The sequence below is a fragment of the Sus scrofa genome, chromosome 7, assembly GCF_054392235.1.
Source record: "Sus scrofa isolate SSC_HxYL_T2T_F1_AM1 chromosome 7, Sscrofa_HxYL_maternal_Yorkshire_Landrace_v2.0, whole genome shotgun sequence".
Lineage (NCBI taxonomy): Eukaryota > Metazoa > Chordata > Mammalia > Artiodactyla > Suidae > Sus > Sus scrofa.
The window spans coordinates 66113398-66138997 of NC_139389.1; the positions used below are offsets into that span (position 1 = coordinate 66113398).

General features: G+C 39.0%; 1 protein-coding gene and 1 long non-coding RNA gene across 4 annotated transcripts in view; one reads left to right on the forward strand and one right to left on the reverse strand.

The window, feature by feature from the left end:
* Positions 1-25600, forward strand: part of HMG20A (high mobility group 20A) — a 65715-nt gene that overhangs the window by 19546 nt on the left and 20569 nt on the right. For all 3 annotated transcript variants that reach the window (XR_014810523.1, XM_021099019.2, XM_021099020.2), the window contains 2 exons: positions 17659-17751; positions 24783-24930. Coding sequence is in view for 2 of the 3 variants with exons in the window: in XM_021099019.2 (XP_020954678.1) it covers positions 17663-17751; positions 24783-24930 (237 nt within the window). In the remaining variant the exon portion in view is untranslated. The remainder of the gene's footprint in view (positions 1-17658; positions 17752-24782; positions 24931-25600) is intronic.
* LOC146401642 (uncharacterized) lies at positions 6631-13111 on the reverse strand. The gene is made up of 2 exons (XR_014810525.1): positions 10241-13111; positions 6631-9928 (listed from the first exon to the last, which is right to left on the reverse strand). It is a non-coding gene; the product is annotated as an uncharacterized LOC146401642 (long non-coding RNA).

Sequence of the window (25600 nt, forward strand, 5' to 3'; positions counted from 1 at the left end):
CTCCATATGACGCAGGAGCAGCCCCAGAAAAGCCAAAAAGCCAAAAAGCCAAAAAAAAAAAAAAGTGTGCACTTAAATTAATTTAGAGATTACTGGTGTCTGAGAATAGTCAGTAGAGTGAGTTAAGGATAGAAACCAGATTACTATCTGTTTCAGATTGAGTGGGTAGCAGCAGGGACTAGTCTTTGAAGTAGTTTGGTTATAAAGAAAAGGAATGAATGGACAGTTGCTTAGAAAGGCAGATAGAATTTAATGGAGGGTTTTATTTTGAGTTTTGTTTCTTTTTTAGGCATAGAGTATATTTATAGCCGAAGGGGGGAAAAAAGTCGTTGTTAAAAAGAGGTCAAAACAGTGGTAAGAGAACCAAAATACTTAAAGAGGCTAAAAGGATATCCAGAGCGTGGTGTCATGGAGAAGACAGATACTTAACATTAAAAAATTACAGCATACAGTGATATGATTCCTGATAATAGGGTGTAAGTGCCAAGTGTTAGAGGGCCAGTAGCTCCAGAGGAGCTGAAGAAAGTTCGATAGTCTGATGTCAAATGCCAAACTAAGTCAGATATCCTCCATTTGGTTTTCTTTGTAAATCAGTGCATCATTTAGAAGTGTGCAGGATAAGCTTTCGCTTCATTATTGCTGATGATTATTGCTGATTTGTAGATAAGATTTCCCTGGTTCAGCCTAATAGATGACCTACACTTTATTCAGGCATTTAATCCATCCGTGTTTCTATACCAACTCCATAAAACCAACTTCATAGCACCTTTTCTCTTGGAGAGCACAACCATGCAGGAATTTCTCCATCAGATTATAGCAAAGCATTACTATTAGGAAGTTCTCCTTCTCATTGTTTCCTTATATTCTGCCTCAGAATTCCCCCAGAGTCATTAAATAAATACATTTTATTTTGCATAATTCAGGTTGCAGATAATTTATCTGTAGATAATTTTTTTTTTTTTTTTTTTGCTTTTTAGAGCTGCACCCACAGCATATGAAGGTTCCCAGGCTGGGGGATCGAATTGGAGCCATAGCTGCTGGCCTTCACCACAGCTACAGCAACATGGGACCCAAGCAGCATCTGTACCCTTTGCCTCAGCTCACAGCAACGCCAGATCCTTAACCTACTGAGTGAGGCCAAGGATCGAACCCACAACCTCATGATTCCTAGTCGAATTTGTTTCTGCTGCACCACAACGGGAACTCCAATCTGTAGATAATCTTGAGTCTGTTGATTTCTGTTCTATTCTGTGTAATAAAGGGCAAAACGGTAAAAATGTGATGTTGTAGCAATAAAAGGGCAATCATAGGTATGAAATAATTGTATCAGCAAAGTGTTCGTGTTGACTTTTTAAATAGAAGGCCTGAATATTATGAATACTACTAAAACATACATCATCTTGAGTATGAGAAAACTCTTATTCTAGTTTTACATTTAGCTCCTAAAGTTTGACTCTGTAGAGGCTGTTAAATGCCTTGAAATATACAACCCCATGAATTATTTGTTTAGTTGGCTCTTTGAAGTTAAGGAAGTGCTTTAATGTTCCTTCATCAAGTCCAATATGATTCATTCCTTTAGGCATAACCAGTGCTGTCCACACATTCTTCTTTATTCCCAATGTACAGGTCAAAATAATCACCACCGCCTTGACTTATTTTTTTGTCTAAGAAATACACTTCTCATCTTCTGTCTAAACACCAAGTGGTAAACATTCTCTAAATCCAAGTGAGCTAAGTATCTTTCATGAGGAACTGGTATTCCACTGTGTTAAGCACTGAGAGATATCCCTTCCTGCTCTCATGAGCACACAGATGTCGCCAGCTACATACTGTACATATTGACGTACATTTAACATTCATATTTTGAGTAAAAATCTACAAGCTGGTCATCTACTCAGGTTGAAACATAACTTTAGAATATTTTGGTTGAAAGAGTAAAGTTCAACAGAGGTGTAGGGAAAGAGGTAAATGAAAGAAATATGGATCAATAAAAATACAGAAATCCTAGAATTTTTAGAGCTGAAAGGAATCTCAGCTGTCATCAGATAAGCCTTGAGATAACTGAAGAGATATGATTTAGAAAGGGAAGAATACTCGTTCTATATGTCTCCAAAAGAATAGGAAGAAAAATCTAAGGATGGAAGCTCCATGGGCACAGGTTTGGAGTTCATTATAAAGAAAAACCTTCTAATGGCCAGAGTTAATTTAGAAATGGGAGTAGACATTTTCAAGAGAGATTCAGGTTGGGAGCTGAGCCTTGGATGTGTAGTTGGATTCCAGTGACCTTTGTGAGATCTTCCAGTCCTTGAATTCTTACCTAAACCACTGATCAGTGTTTCTTTTTTTAAAATTACGGTATGTATGGTAAAGTGCGCAGATCTTAAATGTACAAGTCCATGAATGTTTACGTATATATGCACCTGTTAATATTTCCAGCACCTTCAGGAGGCTTTCCAGTCAGTATCTTCTCTCCCCCTATCATTGATAACCACTATTTGATTTCTGCCACCAAAGAACAGTTTTACCTGTACCTAAATATCACTTAAAGGGATTCACAAAATATTTACTTTTGTGGGCCTAGCTTCTTCGCTCATCATTATGCCTGTGAGATTCATCCATGCTACATATAACAGTAGTTCAGTCTTGTAGTATTCCACTGATGTTGTTGTGGGAATATATCATAATGAAGCCCACTGTTGATGGACATGTAGATTGGTTCCTCTCTGAGACTGTTATTAATGCTGGTGCTGTGAACAATCTTTACACATCTTTGGGCATCTGCGCTCATATCTCTAGGACATGTTACTAGGAATGGATTGCTGGTTCATAGGATAGGTTTATTTTAGCAGTTATTGCCAAGCAATTTTCCAAAATGTGCACATTTAAATTACCACTAGCTCCTGTTGTATAGCACTGGGAACTATATCTAGTCACTTATGATGCAGCATGATGGAGGATATTATGAGGAAAAGAATGTATATATGTATGTGTGACTGGGTCACTTTGCTGTACAGTAGAAAACTGACAGAACACTAAATCAAGTATAATGGAAAAAATAAAAATCATTTTAAAAAATAAACAAATTACCACTAGCAACATGTGAGAATTTCAGTTCCTACTTGTCCCTGACACTATGTATTGTTAGTCTTTTTTATTTTAGCTGTTGAATATGTTGTGGTATATCTTTTTCTATCGTTATTGATTATTTGGATAGTCTCTTTTAGGAAATGCTTATGTATTTTAGCCTTTTTAAAAAGTTGGGTCATTTATCTTTATCTCTCTGATTTGAGTTCCTTATATATTCTGAAAATGAGTCTTTAAGGGATTTATGTATTATAAATATAATTTACTGGAGTTCCTGTCTTGGCGCAGTGGAAACAAATCCAACTAGGAACCATGAGGTTGTGGGTTCGATCCCTGGCCTCGCTCAGTGGGTTAAGGATCCGGTGTTGCTGTGAGCTGTGGTGTAGGTCGTAGACACAGCTCAGATCCTATGTTGCTGTGGCTGTGGCATAGGCCAGCGGCTTCAACTCCAATCAATCCCTAGCCTGGGAACTTCCATATGCCATGTGTGCGGCCCTAAAAAGCAATAAATAAATAAAATTTCCCAGTCTATGGCTTACTTTTTCACTCTCTTAACATGGGCTTTTGGTGAACAGACATTCTTAATTTTAGTTAACTTCATTTTATCATTTTTTTCTTGTAGTTAGTGCTTTCTGTTTCCTCTTCTAGAAGTCTTTGCCTAACCCAAGGTCATGAAGACATTAGGACCAATAATTGAATTGTAATGCTAAATCAGATCATGGTAAACTTCCATTCACTCATACACCAAAAAAAGAGAAATAAATGTATAGAATTGTACTATTTTCTCCTGTAATTTAATTCTTTTTTGTTGTTGTTGTTTTTTAGGGCGACACTCGTGGCATATGTAAGCTCCCAGGCCAAGGGGTCAAATCAGAGCTATAGCTGCCAACCTACACCAGAGCCACAGCAATGCGGGATCCAAGCTGCATCTGCAACCTGCACCATACTCACAGCAATGCCAGATCCCCAACTCACTGGGCGAGGCCAGGGATCGAACCTGCATCCTCATGGATATTAGTCCAATTCATTTCCACTGTACCACAATGGGAACTCCCCTGTAATTTAATTCTTAAGCATTAACTGGGAATTCAGCATTAGCTGTGAATAGGTAAATAATCAGGATGATACTAAATCTGAAATTTACTGTCAGGATAGACTTGTTTATTGCCATTGTAACAAAACCACTGCAAAAATCTCAGTGGCTTTTGTTTACCCTCATACTACTTGTCCAAAGTAGATCAACAGGGGGCTATGCTATTTTTGTTCACCTAAGCAGCAGGCTGATGTAAACGCCATTAAAATTTATACTTTGAGGAGTTCCTGTTGTGGCTCAGCGGGTTACAGATACAACCAGCCTCCATGAGGATGGAGGTTCAATCCTTGGCCTCCCTCAGTGGGTTAAGGATCTGGTGTTGACATGAGGTGTGGTGTAGGTCAAAGACACAGCTAGGATCCCACGTTGCTGTGGCTGTGGCATAGGCTGACAGGTGCAGCTCTTCTGATTCAACCCCTAGCCTGGGAACTTCCATATGCCATGGGTGTGGCCCTAAAAGCAAAAAATTTTTTAAAATAAATATATTAAAAAAATATAAAAAAAGTAAAAATAAATATATATACTTTCATGATCACTGTAATGGAGGAGAACACAGAAATTGCTTTTGGACTCTTATTAAACTTTCTGCCCAGAAGTTGACTTTATGAGTTGACCCTATGAGTTCCATCAATGTTGCCTAATTCAGATGTTGTGAGGAAGTGTAATCTTACCATGTTCCTGAAAGGAGAATGAAAAATATTTATAAAGGGAGTTCCCGACGTGGCTCAGTGGTTAACGAATCCAACTAGGAACTATGAGGTTGCAGGTTCGATCCCTGGCCTCGCTTCAGTGGGTTAAGGATCTGGCATTGCTGTGAGCTGTGTTGGCATTGCTGTGAGCTGTGGTGTAGGTTGCAGGCATGGCTCAGATCCCACGTTGCTGTGGCTGTGGCGTAGGCCGGCGGCTACAGCTCCGATTCAACCCCTAGCCTGGGAACCTTCATATGCTGCGGGAGTGACCCAAGAAATGGTAAAAAGACAAAAAAAAAAATTTATAAATAGCCACAATTATGAGTATCACAGTAAACTTGGGCAAGTTACTTAACCTCTCTATGGCAGTTTGTTCACTATAAAAGAGACTAATGATAGTATCTATCTCATGTGGTGGTGTGAGGATTAAATGGGGTAATACATGTAAACTCTTAGAACAGTGTCTGATACTTAGTAAACACTCTATATATGTTTGCTACTGTTACTGCTGTCATTGTTATTAGGTTCTTAACTATGTGATAGACACCATACTACCTGCTTTACATGGATTGATTCTTAAAGTAATTCATTCCTATAGTAGCTACTGTTACTATCCTCATTTACAGATAAGAAAACTTAGGTTCAGAAGTATTAACTAACTTGTGGAAGTTCCAAAACAAAGAAATAAAAGATGGGATTTGAACTCAAGTAGTCTGATTTCAGAGCCTTCATTATTAACCATGAATCCGTCTCAGATAGCAAATAAATACAAGCAGAAGAATTCAGAAATGCATGTTGTGTTTAGAGAACTTTTGTTTGTGTATGTACATGTATGTTTGTGATTAACAGTTTATATTTAATTTTTAATGTATTTCTATTTTTTACTAGTTCATAAAATTGTTTCTAATTCATACCATTTAAAGGTACTGTTTCATGGTGTTCTTTCATGGTCCAACATGTAAACAAATTTAGATTGATCTTGTTCTTCATTAACAGATGAAGAAATGGGCCAGAATAGTTTAGTGATCCCAGAAGACACAGCTAATTGGTGGCATAGCCTGAACTCAGAATCACACTTCTACAGCATGTAACCCTTTATCAAAAATTAGAGGTGTTCCCATTGTGGTGCAGTGGAAACTAATCCAACTAGTAACCGTGAGCATGCAGGTTCCCATACCTGGCCCTGATCAGTGGGTTAAGGATCTGGTGTTGCAGTGAGCTGTGGTGCAGGTCGCAGATGTGGCTCGGATACTACGTTTCTGTGGCTGTGGTGTAGGCCGGCAGCTACAGCTCTGATTCGACCTCCAGCCTGAGGACCTCCATATGCTGCAGGTGTGGCCCTACAAAGAAAACAAAATTTTTTTGAGGTGCTTTGGTTCTTCTTTCCTCCAAATGTGAGTGAATTGGGTTGTAGAAAACTGTAATTGTGCGTCCATCCTCATAGCTCACATGGATACATCTTGATTTTAAGTTAACAATTTAGTCTTTTAAATATCCTAATGTTACTAAACACCAAGAGTCAAATTAGATATTTGGAGAGACTCTGTAATAAGAATAAATGCCTTCTGGAGTTCCCGTTGTGGCGCAGAGGAAACGAATCCAACTAGGAACCATGAGGTTACAGGTTCGATCCCTGGCCTTGCTCAGTAGGTTAAGGATCCAGTGTTGCTGTGAGCTGTGGTGTAGGTCGAAGACTCAGATCTGGTGTTACTGTGGCTCTGGCGTAGGCCGGCAGCAACAGCTCCGATTAGACCCCTAGCCTGGGAACCTCCATATGCTGTAAGTACGGCCCTAAAAGTCAAAAGACAAAAAAAAAAAAAAAGAATAAATGCCTCCTTAGAAAGATGCTTCTCTGGAAAAACCCTGTAATGATGAGGTTTTTCATGCAAGCCAGATTTGGAGTCAAATTTCTGAAGAAAAGGGGATAACAGTGTTGTTAGAGATGGATCAAGTATATTATATTTGAGGTATGTTTCCAGATATACTGGGAAGAAGTAAAATGACAGCTTACTCCTCAAAAGCTTGTTACTTTTCCTACCAGTGACATGAGAATGTACATTTATCAACCTCAGATGTATTGTTATTTTCAGAATTAAACCTCTTAAGGAAATGCAAAGGCATAATAAGTTTGTGGTCCTGGTCTGTTTTCCCGCTAAGTAAATGCCATTTTTGTATGATAATTGCAGTGTACTGTCATGTAATTTTATCTGGAAGGTTAACAGGATATAAATTGAGTTAACCATACAGTTCTAGCCAATAATAGGAATTACTCATTCTATTGCTGTAAAGAAGTAGGAAATCACAGCACTTCTTTTTCTCTCAGTATCAAAAGTTGTCAAGTAGGAAAGACATCAGGAAAATGAACCTAACTTTTGCTATGTGGTAATGGACTCATAGGAAAAGATATTACTGCTTTGAGAGTACATGATTCTTTCTCCTAGTCTCCTATAGTTTCAGACATTCATTTTTGCATTAAAATAAACACTGTTTTATAAAATTGAATGCAGAATTTAAATGAAATTTTTAATATAAAATGCTAAGTTTATAAACTGCTTTCATACTCTTCCTGCTAGACATGTTTACTCTTCTCTGCCCTGAAGGGCTAATTCTGATTTGAGAGGGAGAGAGAATGAATATATCACTGGAAATTATTTCTAAGGCTCCTTTCCGCAATAAGCTAGTACATTTTCTGGAGAGGAGAGTGGGAAGAGTCATCAAAGGGAATGTTAACTCTAATATGTAGTCAAAAAATTTAAAAAGAAAGTGTATTGTGTGTGAAATTAAAATTTAATTTTAAAAAGTCTGTGATATTTTAATAGTACTTTCCTCTTTAAGTGACACAACAATATTACTGAACGTTGGGAGTGAGAACAAAGACTGGAAAGTAATAACTCATCATTTCACCATCCTAACATTATTACTTTGAGCATTTTGGTTGTTTCCTTCCAATCTTTTTTCTTATGTGTCTGTTCTTTTGATATAACTATAATCTGCATAATATACTTTAGCATAAATATTTCATTGAAAACTTTTGTAACATAATTAGCAAAAATAGTTATCACATTCTTTTATTTTTGCAGAGCACATAAAGAAATAGTTATTTGATCCTCACAATATCTTTTTGAGTTAAATAGAGAAGGTATTATTAGCACCATTTAACATATGAAGGTATGGAAAGCAGTCACATAGTGCCTCTACTTGGTACTATAGTGGGTTTCTGTTCTCTGCAGAAGTACTTGCTAACCACAGCCAAGTGAGTGCATTTAATGTAGAAAGAAGAGCAAAACAAATCCTTCAGCAAATTCCTATTCCCTGGGATGTCACTGTGACTTACTGGATTAAGTAGGCTTTTGAACAGCAATAGGCAACTCTGGAAATACAAATTTTGTAGATTTTAGTAAATACACTCAACACCAATCATCTTAAGGTGATTTAATTAGTCTAGTCACTCCTCAGTTAGTTACTGCTGATATAGCTTTAAACTTGTTTTTGTTTCACCTGGAAACAAAATCAGTAGCTTGTAAACTGCTAAGATAACATCTAAGCACTTGATCTGGGTGACAGCCTAGAGGCTCTGTGTACAGGAAGGGTGAAGCCTTATCATATTGGGAAGGGTATGTAAAGGAAAAATGTTCCTGGGAAACTGGTCTTCTAGAGTTTTAAATGTGTCAAGTTTGAACTGTGTGGCTATTTTTTTTAACTTTCTGAAGTCATAAGCATTATCAGCTTTTGGATTCGAAAGCAAATATAGCAGAATAATTTTGAGTTTCTCTCATTTAAACTGCTCTGTTAAACTCAACTGTACCTATTTGTTTTGTAGGGAAAATTGTGAATTTCAAAAGCAAAATATAGTAAAACAATTCTGGGTTTCTTTCATTTGAACTTTGATGTTAAACTGAAACTGTACCTATTTGTTTTGTAAGGAAAATTGTGAATTTCAAAAGCAAAATATAGCAAAGTCTAAGTTTTAAATTTTCTTTCCATTTAAACTGTTCTGTTAAACTGCAACTGTGCCAATTTATTTTGTGAGGAAAACTGTGAATTTCATTTTATTGTTCAAAGTGGTAAAGACTATTGATGGTTTTGCCTCCCTGCAGCTAAAGGGTTTTTTTGGTTTGGTTTGTTGTTATTGTCTTCAACTTTTGGCCGAAGAAAACGTCCCCACTACCTAGAGTTCTGTTTTTCTTTTAGGAATTCTTTGTAGAAAGAGAACTTAATTTGTATCAAATTAATTGATTGATTAAAATGAAGTTGATTAAAATGAAGAACACTTTGATGGGATCTATTTCCTTTTATTACACTATAGCTTTTATAAGTGATCTCTGACTTTCCTTAAAACATCATCATTTACTTTTTAGTATTCATCAGCTTTGAAAGGGTAAAAGATTTGGGAATTATTGACTGTAACAGAAAGGAACATTCTTTCCATCTCTTCTTTGCAGTGTTGCTTCACAGCTGCAAGTTTGAGCTGAAGAAAGCAGTGTCAAACGTAGGAAAATAGAGGAACTATGTAAGGACCCTTGCCCTAGAACTGTTAACTAGTAAGTTTTTGTTTGGGTCCTCTTTCTCATATATAGACTTCCTCAGACTCCAGACTTGAATCATTTTGTTTTGGAGGTAGAAAGGAATCCTGTCTGCCTCCTTGATATGAATCTAGATTCCAAACATGTAAGTACCCTGAGCTAAGTGTTCCCTCTCAGGTTTTCCTCAGTCGGTATTTTCTGTTTCCTTCAGATGCTCTGTGAACTTATCACACTACTAAGCAGTTACCTTAGTTGGTCGCCCCATCTATTCATCTGTGTTTCTTCCCTGTTTTTCTTATATTAAATAAATAGCTTTACACACATGAGCTACTACAGCCCTTGCATTTTTTCCCACTGTTTTGCCCTTCTTCGCCCCACTAGATTATGAACTGTAAAAGGACAAAATTTCTTGTTAATCTTATTTACTTCTATGTCTTTGATGCCTAACACAGTGAACATATAATAAACTGTGAAAAGCATTGCTTTTTCAGCTTTTTTAAAACTCATTTCCCTATTTTTTTTTTTTTTTTTTTTAAAGCCTACACCACAGCTACAGCAATGCAGGATCTGAGCCACAGCTTGTAGTAACGCTGGATCCTTAACTCACTGAGCGAGGCCAGGGATCGAACCCATATCCTCACAGATACTGTGTTGGGTTCCTAACTTGCTGAGCCACAAGAGGAATGCCTCATTTCCCTCTTGGTAAACACAAAAATCCTCTATTCTTTTTTTTTGTTTTTTTGCTTTTTAGGGCCTAACTTGAGGCATATGGAGGTTCCCAGGCTAGGGGCTGAATTGGAGCTGCCTACACCAGAGCCATAGCAACGCAGGATCCAAGCCTCATCTGTGACCTACACCACAGCTCATGGCAATGCTGGATCCTTAACCCACTGAGCGAGGCCAGGGATCAAACCTGCATGCTCATGGATCCTAGTCGGGTTCGTAAACCTCTGAGCCACAAAGGGAACTCCAAAATTCCTCTATTCTGATATAGCCTTCGTGAGAATCACCAAGAAGGGAGTGAAAAAATATACACATGTATCTTTACCAAACAAGAACATTAACTCTCTGTATTTTGTACAATTAATTACTTCTGTTTTCTAAATATAAAATAAGATTATAACATTGAATATTATTGAAAATACCTTTTCAAATATCATATGGCCTCCTAGGTGGAATATTAACTGTCTTGGCCTTCCCTTCTCCCACCTACCTCCTGTCTCAACCCTCCACCTCTGCCTCATACACGCCTAACTTTTTACTATTTCATAGTACCCCAGTGTCCCAGGAAATTATTTGGGGAAGTACCCATACCAAGGAAGTTTTATTAGATTACTTTAAGTTCTGGCACTGGTGCAGAAGTTTTTTACTTCTGCAGTTATCTCTTTGTTTTACTAATAATAAAAGCAGTGCTTGAGTAGGCTGTGCAGGAAGGGCAACTTGGATACCAACAGGCACCATGAAAAAGCCAAATATGTGGACTATGACCTCAAAAGGCAACACCCTACTTGTAAAATGACAAATTTGCTTTGCAGAGGAAAATGTTTTTTATTTTCTCTGTGTTATCGCTGTGCTTTAACCTGATATAAAACACTATTTCTAGATGTTTGGGGTTGGTTTTTTCCCCAGAACACATTTTGTGTTCTAATGGTAACAATTCTCCATCAAGGTTCCATTGACTGAGGAAAAAAAAAAAAAAAAATGCATGTACAGGGATCAGACTATCCAGAAAGAAATGTAAACTGTGCCCAGTTTCTTTTGATCTGGTACATCTATATTTTTTAGAAAATGCCTATCTGAAAAGTTTACAAAACTCTTACTTGAAAAAAATCATAAACAACAATAGAAGATTTATGATTGTTTTAACCCTGGCCTCTTCCCTCTTCTCACTGTTGTCTAAGAGCAGTGTCTCTAGACCAAGGAGAATAACAGTCTATAAAATTCTGTGAAGTACAGCTACACACCACTTGACACCAAGCACAATCTTAGTCGCACAGTAAAAGAGCTCAACAAATGTTGGTTGTTGAAATATAAATTCTCTGAGCAAATGCCTTCAAAGGAGGCTGGATTATTGCCTTTATGGCCCCTCAAAACCACTAGATTTAACTTCAAAGACGTTGCAAGTAATATATTGTCAGTATAGCCTACCCTTTATGACTAAACAGGTTATAAGACTACAGTTAAAATATATGCAGGTCACAGGTAGATTCTATTCCTGGGTTTTGTTTTTTATTTTTCCAGTTATTTTGAACTGAGAAATTGGCTCTACCTTCAAAATGTATCAAGCCATCTGACCGCTTGTCATCTCCATTAGTACCACTGTAATCAGTCCCTCATCATCTTTCAGATGGATTACTGCAGTAGATTCCTAAGTGGTCTCCTTCTTCTTGCCCTTGACCCTCTCCACTCTTCATTCTTTCCTCAAAACCACAGCCAGAATGATCCTATAAAAATAGTTGATTTCGTGCCTTATCTACTCAGAACTTTCTAGTGGTGTCTCATTGCAAAGTAAAGCCACTCTTTACTGTGACTCTCAAAGCCTTATATGGTCTGGTCCCCTACTACACTCAGCCTACTGTCTTTGCCCCTAGTTCAATCCAGCCTGATGGCAACTGGCTGCCTCCCTCAGTCATACCAAGTGTACTTTGCATTAGTTGTCCCCCCACCCCACACCCACCTGGACCAGTTTGTCCTCACACAGCTTTCTCCTTCATCTCCTTCAGGTCTCTCCCCTAAAGTTACCTCAGTGAAGCCTTTCCTGGCCTCTGTTTAAAATTCCAGACACCCTCTTCCCTTGAACTCTTCCTGGCCTCTTTGCTCTCTCTTTTTTTTTTTTTTTCTTTGTACTTATCACAGTGTAACATTATTCATTTTACTTATTTTATCTTGATTTTTGTCTGTGTCCCATTACATTGAGCTCTATGAGGATGGGGACTTTTGCCTGTTTTGATTTCTGCTGTATCCCCAGAACATATAAAATGCCTCAGTAAATACTTGTTACGTGAATGAATCAGTTTCTCTATTATTTAGCTCCTAGACTAGCCTACTACATTTTTTTATGCTAACAGTAGTCATAGGAGCCTGCGCTCTAGATTCTAGGAATTAGCCACATTTTCTGCCTGCTCCATCCAGCACCCAACCAAACGCATACCTCTGTGCTCTTAGGTACTGAAACAGCCCCAAGATGTAAACTCTAATTATCTCCCCCATCCTACCCACCCTCCCTAAAAAATAAGTACGTAATTATTCTCAAATTACCTACCCTTATCTGTGCCCCCTCATCTCCACATCAAAACCTACAGGGAGAGAGTTCTTTACTTAATTTCACTTAACTGAACCCCAGCTAACCGCCTGGTGGGACTAGCCAGTGTTCTTATTCCCTGTGTAAAACATATTGATTAATGCCTACAGCCTACTGAATGCTCTTAACTAAATGTTCACAGCTGGGAGACAGTTCTGTAGTAAGCCTTTTTTGTGCTTTCACTTACTCCAGTTAAATTATATGCATATCAGGAGTTTCCATCATGGCTCAGCGGTTAACCAACCCGACTAGCATCCATGAAGACAAAGGTTCGATCCCTGGGCCTTGCTCAGTGGGTTAAGGATCTGGTGAGCTGTGGTGTAGGCCACAGACGTGGCTCAGATCGTGCGTGGCTGTGGCTGTGGCGTAGGCCAGCAGCTTCGGCTCCCATTCGACCCCTAGTCTGGGAACCTCCATATGCTGCAAGTGCAGCCCTAAAAAAGACCCCAAAAAATTGTGTGCATATCAAAATCTGTTTATTCTTCAATTCAAGTCTATCTTACAGTTAGTTGTATAATTATCATAAAGTTTTAAATTAATAAACTTTAATTTTTTAGAGCAGTTTTACGTTTACAGCAAAATTAAGCAGAAAGTACAGAGTTCCTATATATCCCATGTCCCCATATGTGCACAACCTCCCACACAATCAACATTCCCCACCTGAGTGGTACGTTGTTAGAGTCAGTGAGCCTACGCTGACACATAATCATCACGTAAATCCATATCAGGGATCACTCTTGGTGTTGTACCTTCTATGGGCATTGGCAAATGTATGACATATGTCTAATCATCACACAGAGTAGTTTCACAGCCCTAAAAATCCTGTTTCGCCTTTGCACTCCTGCCTCTCCCTTAACTCCGGCCTGCCACTCATCTTTTTACTGTCTCCGTAGTTTTACTTTATCTAGAATGTCATGTGATTGGAATCGTACACTGTGTAGCCTTTTCACATTGGCTTCCTTCACTTACTATTAACGTGCATTTAAGTCTCCTCCATGTCGTTTCTTGGCTTGTTAACTTATTTCTTTTTAGCACTGAATAATATTCCATTATCTGAGTGTACCACAGTTTGTTTATCCACTTGCCCACTGAAGGACATCTCTGTTGTAGTCAAATTTTGACATTATGAATAAAGCTGTTATAAACATCCACGTGCAGGTTTTTGTGTGGACATAAGTTTTTAATGCATTTGGGTAAATATTAAGGAACACAACTGCTGGTAGAGTGTGAATAATTTTGTGAGGAAGTACCAAAAGGTCTTCCTTAGTGGCCATACCATTTTGCATTCATTTCCACCAGCAATGAGTGAAAGAAAAGTTCCTACTACTCCTCATCCTAACCAGTATTTGGTGCAGACACTGTTTTGGATTTTAACTGTTCTAATAGATGTGTGGATGTCTAAAAGATCTCATTGTTTTAATTTTCAGTTCCCTAATGACATGATATTAAACATCTTTGAAACGTAGTCATGGACTCTAAGCTAGATCCAGAAGGGAAACATAAAGAGTTTTGTGTGGTCAAAGGTCACTTGTAGTAGAACTGAAATGATAGGAGATAATGATCAGAGATTGGTATAACCAAGTAACATGACTTTTAAGGGAACTGGAAATTTTGCACAAAGGTCGTATTACGGAAAATGAGGGCAGAATCCCACCTCTCAACTCTGAGGTGTACTGCTGGGGGTGGAGTGGTAGGGAAGGAACATGAGAGGACCTAGTGAAGTGGGATTAATGTACATAAAGTAAGGAAAGGGCACTGGAAACAAGCCAAACCCAGAAAGCAGAAGTACAGACTATACTTGAGCATTGCTCCACACATTTGGAATGATACAGTCTTGTTGGTGAGGTCATCCCTTTTGTTGGGAAAGGTTACTAGAACAATCTTAGTTGAGAAACATTTCTTAGGCTCCACCTGAGTTCCTTTATGCTGGCCCTGTGTTGACCAAAGCAGTGTTCTGATTATGATTAATGGTTTAGTATAATCCTTATTACAGTTTTTATAAGTGTCACTAAAATATCTTAAATTGACACTCTTATACATCCATTTCTCTTCAGTGAGTGATTAGTGTTAGGATTTTTGAACTTCCAAAGCCATAGTCCAGACCCTAGTTTAAAGCGTAAGCCCCAAGGTAATACCATTTTTTTTGAAGGTTCCAGGTAGACGCCTTCGCTGGGTGAATCTCTTCTGCGAGAAAACAGCTGCATCATGGAATTCCCATCATGGCACAGTAGAAATGAATCCAACTAGGAACCATGAGGTTGCAGATTTGATCCCTTGCCTTGCTCAGTAGATTAAGGATCTGGTGTTGCCATGAGCTGTGGTGTAGGTCACAGATGCGGCTCGGATCCTGCATTTCTGTGGTTGTGATGTAGGCTGGCGGCTACAGCTCCAATTAGACCCCTAGCCTGGGAACCTCCATGTGCTGCGAGTGAGGCCCTAAAAAAAAAAAGAAAAGAGAAAACAGTTGCATCATACACCTGTTTCTGTAACCTGCAGTGGAAAGCTAAACTTGTATATTGCTTTGCCTGTGTACATGTTTCTCTTCTTTCCCCTTCCAGAGCAGCATTCATTACATTTCTTAAGTATTTTGCATAGAATTTCAAAGTTTAGCGTGACCTCTGTACTGGGACATTATCAGGCACAGATGCTACACTGAAGGGCTTTTGGTGATCAGTGGCTTGGTAGCTGAGATTCAGTTTGAATCACCCCCTCATGGACCATATGAAAGCAAATTCTTGCAAGATCCTAGCCAATTATTGGGAATCATTCTAATTTTCCAACTTATTAGACTGGTATAGAGGCCTTTGAGTTTCACTGGACTTTTCCTCATTTCCTTCTCTTGTTGATCTTGGCCCCTTAACTTTCCACCCACTTTATTACTCATTTCTTAGGGACCTGACTACTCAATAACATTAGAGAAAATAAATCTGAAGCCATACGGGTTGAGTAAAACAAACTTAAGAGAAAAAAGAAATGTGTGTTCTCTGAACTTCTTTGTTTATATGATCTGTTTACATGTTGTTAAGGTTGTGTTGTCCAGCTGCCTCCCCATATTTCAAAAATGACTATATTAAAAAAAAAGAAAAAGAAAAATGACTATATAAGATATCTGGGAAACACTCTAAGAGGGTCATGTTTTCATTCATAGGGAATGAAAAGTCACTTCATTTGTCCCCCACCAGATAATATGTCTTCTTTTGAGGTGTAGGAGGGATACCAAGACCTTTAAAGGCTGAATCTCGAAAAGTCATTTACTTCTAAGGAGACTTTTAGAAAGAAGCCAGTTAAATGAGTCCTTTTAAGGTTTGTGGAAATAAACCTGGCTATTTGAATGTTTGCTTGTGGTTTATAATTAGACTATGTGGCATCTAATTGATTGGTTTTCTTTTGGTAAAATGAATATTGGTATAAGGTGATATTAGCAGCCCTTAAAGCCCAGGCTCTAATCTGGTCTGTGTATAATGAGAATTAAAACATAAGTGCACTTGTGTCATAATTATCCTAGAAAACATCTAAAATGGCATTTTGCAGTATTTGTTAGAGCCCTTTGTAAACCCTCCTAACTTGAAGGAACAAACTTCTTGAATGGGAATTTCCTCTCTGCCTTCCATCCTCTACCCACTGTAACAGGTAATGAATATACAGAGATGCATTTTTTTCACATAACCTATTGAATTTGGACTACTAAGTAACAAAGAAGTGAAAACAAGAAAATATGTAAGAATAAGAAGTAAATCATCAGTTTTGGAAGTAAATTATTATATTGAACATTTAATATAGCATCAGTGTCATCTGCATTTTCTTCGTGTTTCTACCTCAGCGGGATAAATCCTGGCTCTGCTTGGGCTGCTGTGCTTTCCTTTTAATTGCCATTTCACGAGGTCTGCTTAGCAGCAGCACCTGAAATAACTGCTGAGGGAGCTCCTGAGTGAATTCTCCTAATTTGCTTCTCAATTCTCCTAGTTGATTGAGGCACTTTTTTTCCTGAGTGGTTTGCAATTCCACTTAAGTGGCTGATGTTTGGGGTCACTACTGAATGTTTTGTTTGAATATCACTTTCATTATGAAAAGAAGGCTTCTGCTTTTAGCTATATGGGGTGAAGCCCTTGGTGGCAAGCCTTGAAAGGGAAAAATCTTTCCTTGTAATGATATGCTAAATGAAATTACTCTCTTTTTCACTTTGTCCTTTTATCCTTTCAGCCTGAGAACCCAAGTTCTTATGATTTATTTATTTTCTTCAATTAAGCTTAGTTATTTCCTATGACACAGGTGCATGTTATTTTCACTGTTGGTCATCACAGTGATGTAGAGCATGTTTCTGACCTGGAAGTGTGGTTTCTTTCATTTTGAACCACATCAGTTTGCCTTCCATCCTCCGCTTCCTTTGCATTATTTCCTTTTGGAGGGCTCAGTTTGTCACCATTTAATCTAAGGATGATTCATCTGGGACTGAGAACCTAAAATGCTATAATAACAATACCTTTCTTTATATAATAATACTCAAAGCACTTACCATCTTAGCTCTGTTTATGAAGCACTTTCAGTTTAATCCTTCACAATAACCCTGTGGGTTAAGTCAGCAATTTCATCTGTGTCTAAGATGGTGAAATTGTATCTCAAAGAGGCTGAACAACTCACTCAGGGCTTCAGTGCTTCTGAGCTACTCTGCTTAACAATTTTTACAGGAAACGAAGAATACTTTTGAAGATGTTCTGAAAGAACAAAAAGGAATTTTCCAAACTGTGTCCTGGTTGTTAAAATCTGTTTTTAGTCTGGTCAGTTGATGAGACCAGGGATAAAAGCCCAAAACTGTAAAGTTTAAACTGAAATCAAGAAAATAAATATTTAGGTCAATTTCTCTTCTGCTGCTGATGTGATAAAGTTAAGGAAGGCTGGCTCTTAAATTAGTGCAACTTGAACTGGAAGTAATTGAGCCATTAATTTTTTTTCCTTCTCTCTTCCTTTCAGAGAGATGGAAACCTTGATGACTAGTTCCACCCTGCCTCCCCTTTTTGCAGATGAAGATGGCTCCAAGGAGAGTAATGATCTGGCTACAACTGGGTAAGCAGCTTAGGGACACTGGGCCTCTGCCTAGGCTTCACAACAGCTTCTGACAATGTATGAGGTGCTAAAGGAGCGGCTTTATATCATAAAAACCGAAGGTAGGTTTGTTATGCTTTGCAAAGAGAACGAGAGCCAAGAGCCGTTGTAAGCTGCTCTGTAATCTTCACTGAGCTGTCATTTGCAATGTTTTGGTTCCTGTGAACTGGAACCTGAATATATGGGATCGAGGAAACATCAGTGACCCCCGGTTAAGAGAACTACGTAGCCACCATTAAGGAAGTAGCTGCCACAGGGCTAGCTCCAAAAATCAGATCTGTTTTCTGTCTGAATTACCACAGATAATACAATAGTTTTTTCTACAAATGTTAGATTTATTTATTTATTTATTTTTTTTTTGTCTTTCTGCCATTTCTTGGGCCGCTCCCGTGGCACATAGAGGTTCCCAGGCTAGGGGTCCAGTCGGAGCTATAGCCACCGGCCTACTCCAGAGCCACAGCAACTCGGGATCCAAGTCATGTCTGCGACCTACACCACAGCTCACGGCAACGCCAGATCGTTAACCCACTGAGCAAGGGCAGGGATCGAACCCACAACCTCACGGTTCCTAGTTGGATTCGTTAACCACTGAGCCACGACGGGAACTCCAGATTTATTTTTTGAAGATCAGATTTTTAGTTAGGTTCTTTATTCAAGATGCCTCAGAGCTCTAGCTGACTTCTGTTCCTCCTCACCCCACCCACAACCCCAACTCCTTTCTGTGGAATTTTTGGACAGATATATAAAGGAATATAGAAAAGGGCTAATAGTAGTAGTCCCTCTTTCATTGAAAATCTCTGTTCCACTTGAATTTGTATCTTTTCTATTTAGAAGTTATTTGCCACAGAAGAAATGTATTCACTAAGAGATTGAAGTGCTAGCTAATCCCTAAAATGAATTATTTTAATACTCTTTAGAGCTCTTTAAAAATAGACTACACTTTATAATTCTCTTTCCTTCTCTGACATTCACTTCTTAACTCTTTAATATCTGCCTTCTGACTTTATTCAGATGAAACTCCTCTCCAAGACTTTTCTAAAGGCTGTCTACTTGCTGAATCCAATTCATACAATAAAAATGCTCTGAGTGTCTGCTGTGTGCTAGGCACTAGGTATTAAGCAATAACCCAAACAGACAAAAATCCCAGCCCCTGTAGGGCTTAAATTCTACTGCAGAAATCAGACAATAGAGAGGATAAATAAAATGCCTACTACATTGATAAGAACTATGGGTTAAAAAATAAAATAGGGAAGAAGGATAGGAAGGGTTTGGGGTGCCATTTTGGATAAGATGGCCCAGAAAGGCTTTATAAGTGACTTGAATAAAAACCTGAAGGAAGTAGCTAGTCTACAGTTATGGAGGAAGATTATTCTAGGCAGAAGGATCAGTGAGTATGAAAGTCTTGAGGCAGGAGTGTTTCAACCTTTTAGAAATTGCCAGGAGGCCAGTGTGGCTGTAGCAGAGTATACCAGGAAGCAGGGGCAATAGGCTCCATCAGTGTCTCTCAAACTTTAATGCACTTATGAATTGCCTAGAAGTCTTATTAAAAATGCATATACTGAGTCAGAAAGTCTGAATTAGGGCCAGAGATTCTACATTTTAATAAGTTCCCCGGTGATGCCAGTGCTGCTGGTGTGGGTCAAGGGACTGGATCATGTAGGATCTTACAGGTCAGAGTAAGCACTTTAATATTACTCTCAGTGAGGCAGGAAGGCATGAGGGGATTTTGAGCAGAATGATATAACCTGACATTTTTTAATAGTATCCCTGTGGCTGTTATATAGAGAATAGAGTGAAGGGAGCAGGGGCTGAAGCAAGGAGACCAGTTAGGATTCTATAATAATTCAAGTGAGAGATGATGACTCAAAGAACTTCACTTGTGACTTTAACAGGAGTATTTTTGGCAGAGTAGAAGGGACAAAAACCTCATTGGAGTGGGTTTTGAAGATAATAGGAATGGTAGGTGGTGAAATGTATAGAATTCCAGATATATTTTGACAGTAAACCAAACAGGATTTGCCTGAAAGACCAGATGAGATGTGAGAAGGGAGAAAACAGTCAAAAACAGCTCCAAAATTTTAGCTTAAGCAACTGAAGGGATGGAATTACCATTAAATTAGATGGGGAAAACTGAGCAAGTGGGGGAGGAAATTTTAGGAGCTTGGTTTTGGAGGTTTTCTGTTTTGTTTGTTTGCTTTTGCTTTTTAGGGCCACATCTGCAGCATATAGAAGTTCCCAGGGGGTCAAATTGGAGCTACAGCTGCCGACCTACGCCACAGCCACAACGTGGATCCAAGCCGAGAATGTGACCTACACCACAGCTCATAGGTACACCGCATACTTCAACCCACTGAGCAAGGCCAGGGATTGAACCATTCTCATGGATACTAGTTGGTCTTATTACCACAAAGCTACAACGGGAACTTCCTGGAGATTTTTTGGTTTTTTTTTTTTTGTTTGGTTTGGTTTGGTTTTTTTTTTTTTGGTTTTTTTCCTGGAGATTTTTTAATTGAGGTGTTTATTAGATATCCAAGCAGAAGTCAAAGGGCAGCTTGATACAGGGCTCTAAAGCTATGGGTTGCCTAAACTAGAAAAAAGAAACTTGGGAGTCAATGTATAGCTGATATTTAAGGCCATGGGACTGGCTGAAATCATCAAAGGAATAAGCACTGTGTAGGCAGAAAGGAGAAGAGATGAGCACTGTGCAGATAGAAAAGACCCAACACTGGAACTCGGGGATACTCCAGCATTTAAGAAGTCAGGGAGAAAAGGAAACTCCGGGGGTACCTTAAAAGATAGCAGAAAAAAAGAGGAGTGTGTCAGAGTCCTGGAAAACAGGTTAAAAAAAAAAAGTATTTCAAGGGAGGGGAAGAGATGAATTGCGTTGGATACTTCTGGAGGATCAGGTAAGATGAGGTCTGAGAAATGACACTGGATTTAGCACGGAGGTCACTGGCAAACTTGACAAGAGTTGTAAACACTTATTTCCTTTGGGTTGGTTGGGTTTAGGAAAGAATGAAAGGAGAGCAGATGAAGTCAAGAAATATAAACAGTTCTTTCCAATATAACCAAGTGAAGTCAGTAAGTACCCCCCATCCATGGTTTCACTTTCCATGGTTTCAATTACCTGCTGTGATCAGCCACGGTGAGAAAATATTACATGGGAAATTTCAGAAATAAACAATTCCTAAGTTTTAAGGTGCCCACCATTCTGAATAGTATAATAGGATGCACACCATCCCACTGCATCCTGCCTGAGACGTGAATCATCGCTTTGTCCAGTGTATCCCACCTTTTAGTCACTCTGTTATTAGATTGACTGTCACGTTATCTCAGTGCTTGTGTTCAGGTAATTCTTTTTTTTTTGCTCTTTAAGGCCTCATCTATGGCATATGGAAGTTCCCAGCCTAGGGGTCTAATCGGAACTACAGCTGCCAGCCTATGCCACAGCCATGGCAACGCCAGATCCAAGCCACGTCTGTGACCCACACCACAGCTCACAGCAACGCCAGATCCTTAACCCACTGAGCGAGGCCAGGGATCGAACCCGTAACCTCATGGTTCCTAGTCAGATTCATTTCCACTGCGCCACAATGGGAACTCCCTTTTTTTTTTTTCCAGGTAATTCTTATTTTACTTAATAATGACACCAGGAGTTCCCATCGTGGCCCAGCAGAAGCAAATCTAGTATCCATGAGGACACAGGTTCCATCCCTGGCCTCACTCACGCAGTAGGTTAAGTATCCAGCATTGCTGTGGCTGTGGTGTAGGCCAGCAGCTACAGCTCTGATCCAACCCCTAGCCTGGGAACCTCCATATGCTGCAGATTCGGCCCTAAAAAGACTAAATAAAAAATACCCCAAAGCACGAGAGTTGTGATGCTGGCAGTTCAGATACGCCAAAGAGAAGCCGTAATGCGCTTCCTTTAAGTGAAAAGGTAAAAGTTCTTAATTTAATAAGGTTACCGATATCTGTGGTAAAGAATGGATCTTCCATCTGCAAAACTGTGATGAAAGAAAAAGAAATCTGTGCTTGTTTTGCTCTCACATCTCAAACTGAAAGATTTAGAGCCATAGTGCATGATAAGTGCTTAGTTAAGATAGAAAGGGCATTGAATTTGTGGTTGGAAGACATGAACAGAAAACAGGGTTCGGTACTGTCCACATATCCACTGGGGATCTTAAAACATACCACCCTCAAATAAGGGGGAACTGCTATACAAACACTTCCATAAAGGAAAAGAGAAAAGTGAGATGGAATCAAGGAAGTATGTATGGTTTCCAGATAAAGAGTAATAATGCCCCATCTGTTTGCTAATTAGCTGATCTCTCAGAGAGAAGGAGGTGAGGAAGTGAGGCTGGAGAGAGCAGAGTTGCTGAAACCTGGCTTTTGAGTAGGCTGGAGGGCGTGGGATCCAAGGCACAAATGGAATGGTTGTTGGCTTTAGTTAAGAGCACGGACAATTCATTCATCGGAACAAAAGAACCTTTTTTTTCTCCCAGTCGTTATATGACTTGTCATCTTTAAGGAACTTGTCATCTCTGAGGCATCTGAGGCTTTTGACCACTCCCTTTGATTCCTTTACATTTCAGTCAAGGCATTCACAGCATTGGTACCCTTTCCCAAACCTAGTTTTCATACTGTACTGAAATAAGAACATGCAAGAGTTAGTTACTTAAAAATTCGTGGCACAGTTGAAGTGAAGAATGACAGTAAAAGAAAAAGGCATCCTAAGGCATCCAAAATGATTGAAATATTTGGAAAACAAAGGTGCCAAGATCAAACTGGTTCTCTGATGACACCTCTTTTTAGAGAACATCATTAGCAATGAGTCCATAACTTCTTTTATCTACCTTTTTTCAAGAGACCTCAAAAATGTAGGAACCTCCTAGTTAAAATAATCTATTTTTTCTAGAAAGGGTCAAAAAAATAAAATTTATTTCTTTTCCAGGACAGTCTGCATCTGCTTTCATTCATTTCTCAGTCCCCTGTAATCTGGTTTTTACTCCCATAGATAGAACTCCTTAAAATTGAAGACCTTCAGATCTTCAAATCTAACAGATAATTTTCATTCTGTCTTATGCGACATCTGCAACTTTTTGCCTGTATAATAACCCCTTCTCAAAAGTCCTCTTGCCTTGGTCTCTGTAACAGTATTCCCTCCTAGATTTTGTAAGGCCCTCCTTGGTCTTTCCCAGCTCATCTAACACTTGCTCCTACAATATATTGTTCCAACAGAGTTCTATCCTGACTTTTCACTGTCTTTCTGGAGAATATCTAGCACTTTCCCATTAGTTCCATGAGCTGATGCCTCCCAAAATGTCTCCCGCCTTTTCTTCACTTCTCAGAGCATGTTTCCAGCTCCACTTAATTATGCCATGAGGGTTTCAAACTTAGCATTTCCTCAACGATCTTTCTTACACACACATGCTTGCGCGTGCGCACACACACACGCACACACACATACCAGTCGTTACCTTGGTTAAGAGTACATTATCGCCCAATCTGGAAACCACAGAATTACCTCTGACTTTCTTTCCCCCTCACTATTTCTTTTCAGTCGGTCATTGTACCTCCTAATTATCTTTTAGTCCTTCATCTTCCCTATTCTCCTACCTGCCCTTGTCTCTCACTTAGTCTACTGTAGTAGCCTCTGGAAAGGTTTCCATTTCTCCTGTTATACCCTGTTCTTTCTACCTGTAATAATGTTGGTTACCTGGTGAATGCCAATCCATCTTTTAAGACCTTCTCCATAAAGTCTTTCTTCCTTTTTTTTTTTTTTTTCCAGGGCACCTACAGCATATGGAGGTTCCCAGACTAGGGGCTCAATTGGAGCTGTAGCCACCAGCCTATGCCAGAGCCACAGCAATGCCAGATCCAAGCCACGTCTGCAACCTACACCACAGCTTGCAGCAACTCTGGATCCTTAACCCACTGAGTGAGGCCAGGGATCAAACCCGCAACCTCATGGTTCCTCGTCAGGTTCATTTCCGCTGCACCATAATGGGAACTCCTTTTTTTTTTTTTTTTTTTTTTTTTGAAGTCTTTCTTAACATTCTCTCCATACATATAAAATTCATCATCCCCTCTACAGTACTTGTATGGTGCATTTTACAGACTTCTGTTTCAGTACTTATATTGCATTGCAATTATTTTTTATAACCCTATGGAGTATACATTCTTCCAGAATAATAACTAATTGCTCTCTTGTACATTTTCCCCCACTTTCCCAGTACCTAGCAAAAAAACCCAAACTCTAGCACAGGGTATTACCTTTATATCCATTCCTTTATCTTCATGTGATTAGGGAAGGTCAGTCTAAGATCCAGCCATCATCTGTACTGTCTTGATTCCACCTTTCAGAAGGATGAGATCTGGTTTGCTGACTCATCTAGAACAGAATGGTAGGAATAGAAAATCTGTATCTCTGATTTATTAACATTTATACCTGAATTTACCGAACTTAAACACTAGAATCCAAGAAGGAGTAGCCTCTGGAACGTACCATAAGAAATATTTCTTATGCCCTTAAAGAACTCTTTGTGATAAGCGTAAGCAAATGATCTCTACAACTCCCATTCCTATTCTTTTTCCACTAATAGTTTTTTTTTCCTTTTATTGCATTAGAGATAAGTAGCATATAAAATATTTTTATATGAAAAACTGCACATAAAAGTTAGCTGCATGCTCAAAACTAAAATGTGAAGTCTGCATTGAGGGGAGAGGTAATTTGTGGGGGAAAGATTATAGTTGTTTCTAAGGAGACTTCATGGAACTGACCTGGTTCAACCAAGCACTGAAACCTTGTTTTAAAATGCTCTGTAATCGCTATGGAGCTATTGTTTACATTTACACAGCATGAGGTGGGAAAATTAATTCAAGAGCTGGCGTGTAATTTTGCGGTCCCTGAAATTTATCTTGCCCCTTGGTTAATGAGGAGGTTTTGAGACTGTTGAGACTGAACTTTTCCACTTCTGCCTACCATTCTTCAGGTTAACCCATCCAGAAGTTCCATATGGTAGTGGAGCCACATCATCCACTAACAATCCAGAATTTGTAGAGGATCTCTCCCAAGGTCAGTTGCTTCAGAATGAGTCTTCAAATACAGCAGAAGGCAATGAACAAAGGCACGAAGATGAGGTAAGCTGAAGCATCTGCTCCTGTTAGTGGTCTCTGAGGCTTCTGAAGAGGCAGTCAGCAAGGCAGTTGATCCAGGTGTTCATCCCCTGGCCTCCTTACATTCTGCAGAATTTTCTGTTTTCTGTTTCTTGTTTTACACAGACTACATATTAATGGTTTTAATATGATACAGAGAAAGGTAGACTCTTTTTTCCCCTGCCTAAAAAATTTATACCTGCATCAGATTAGTTGCTCAACAAGTACTTACTGAGTTGAATGATTTAATTGAATAAGTAATTAATGAGGAGTCCAGGTGCTGTTATTCAAGACCACACACTTCTCACAAAACCCTGCAGCATGCAGTCATATGTGGCCAAAGGATTGTCATTCACCCTCCCATTGGGGGCATCTTTCTTTAATTCACACAGAGGTTCTATATGGGCCTGGGCAGTCATGCCCTTGTTGGACTTTCATTGTTCCTCAGAAATGACTGATTGCCTAGTCTATGTTTTAAGGTTTTTTGGGGTTTTTTTTTAAGCCATGAAAGAGTACCACCATTGATTTTTGTCTTTATTCTTATTTTTGAAAGAGCTGATTCTTCTCATGCTGGCATTCTTAAAATTTTTGATGAATGCTTAAAGCTTCTTAAACATCTTAAGTCCTTAGTAGCTTTACTGTTAAATGTTACTAG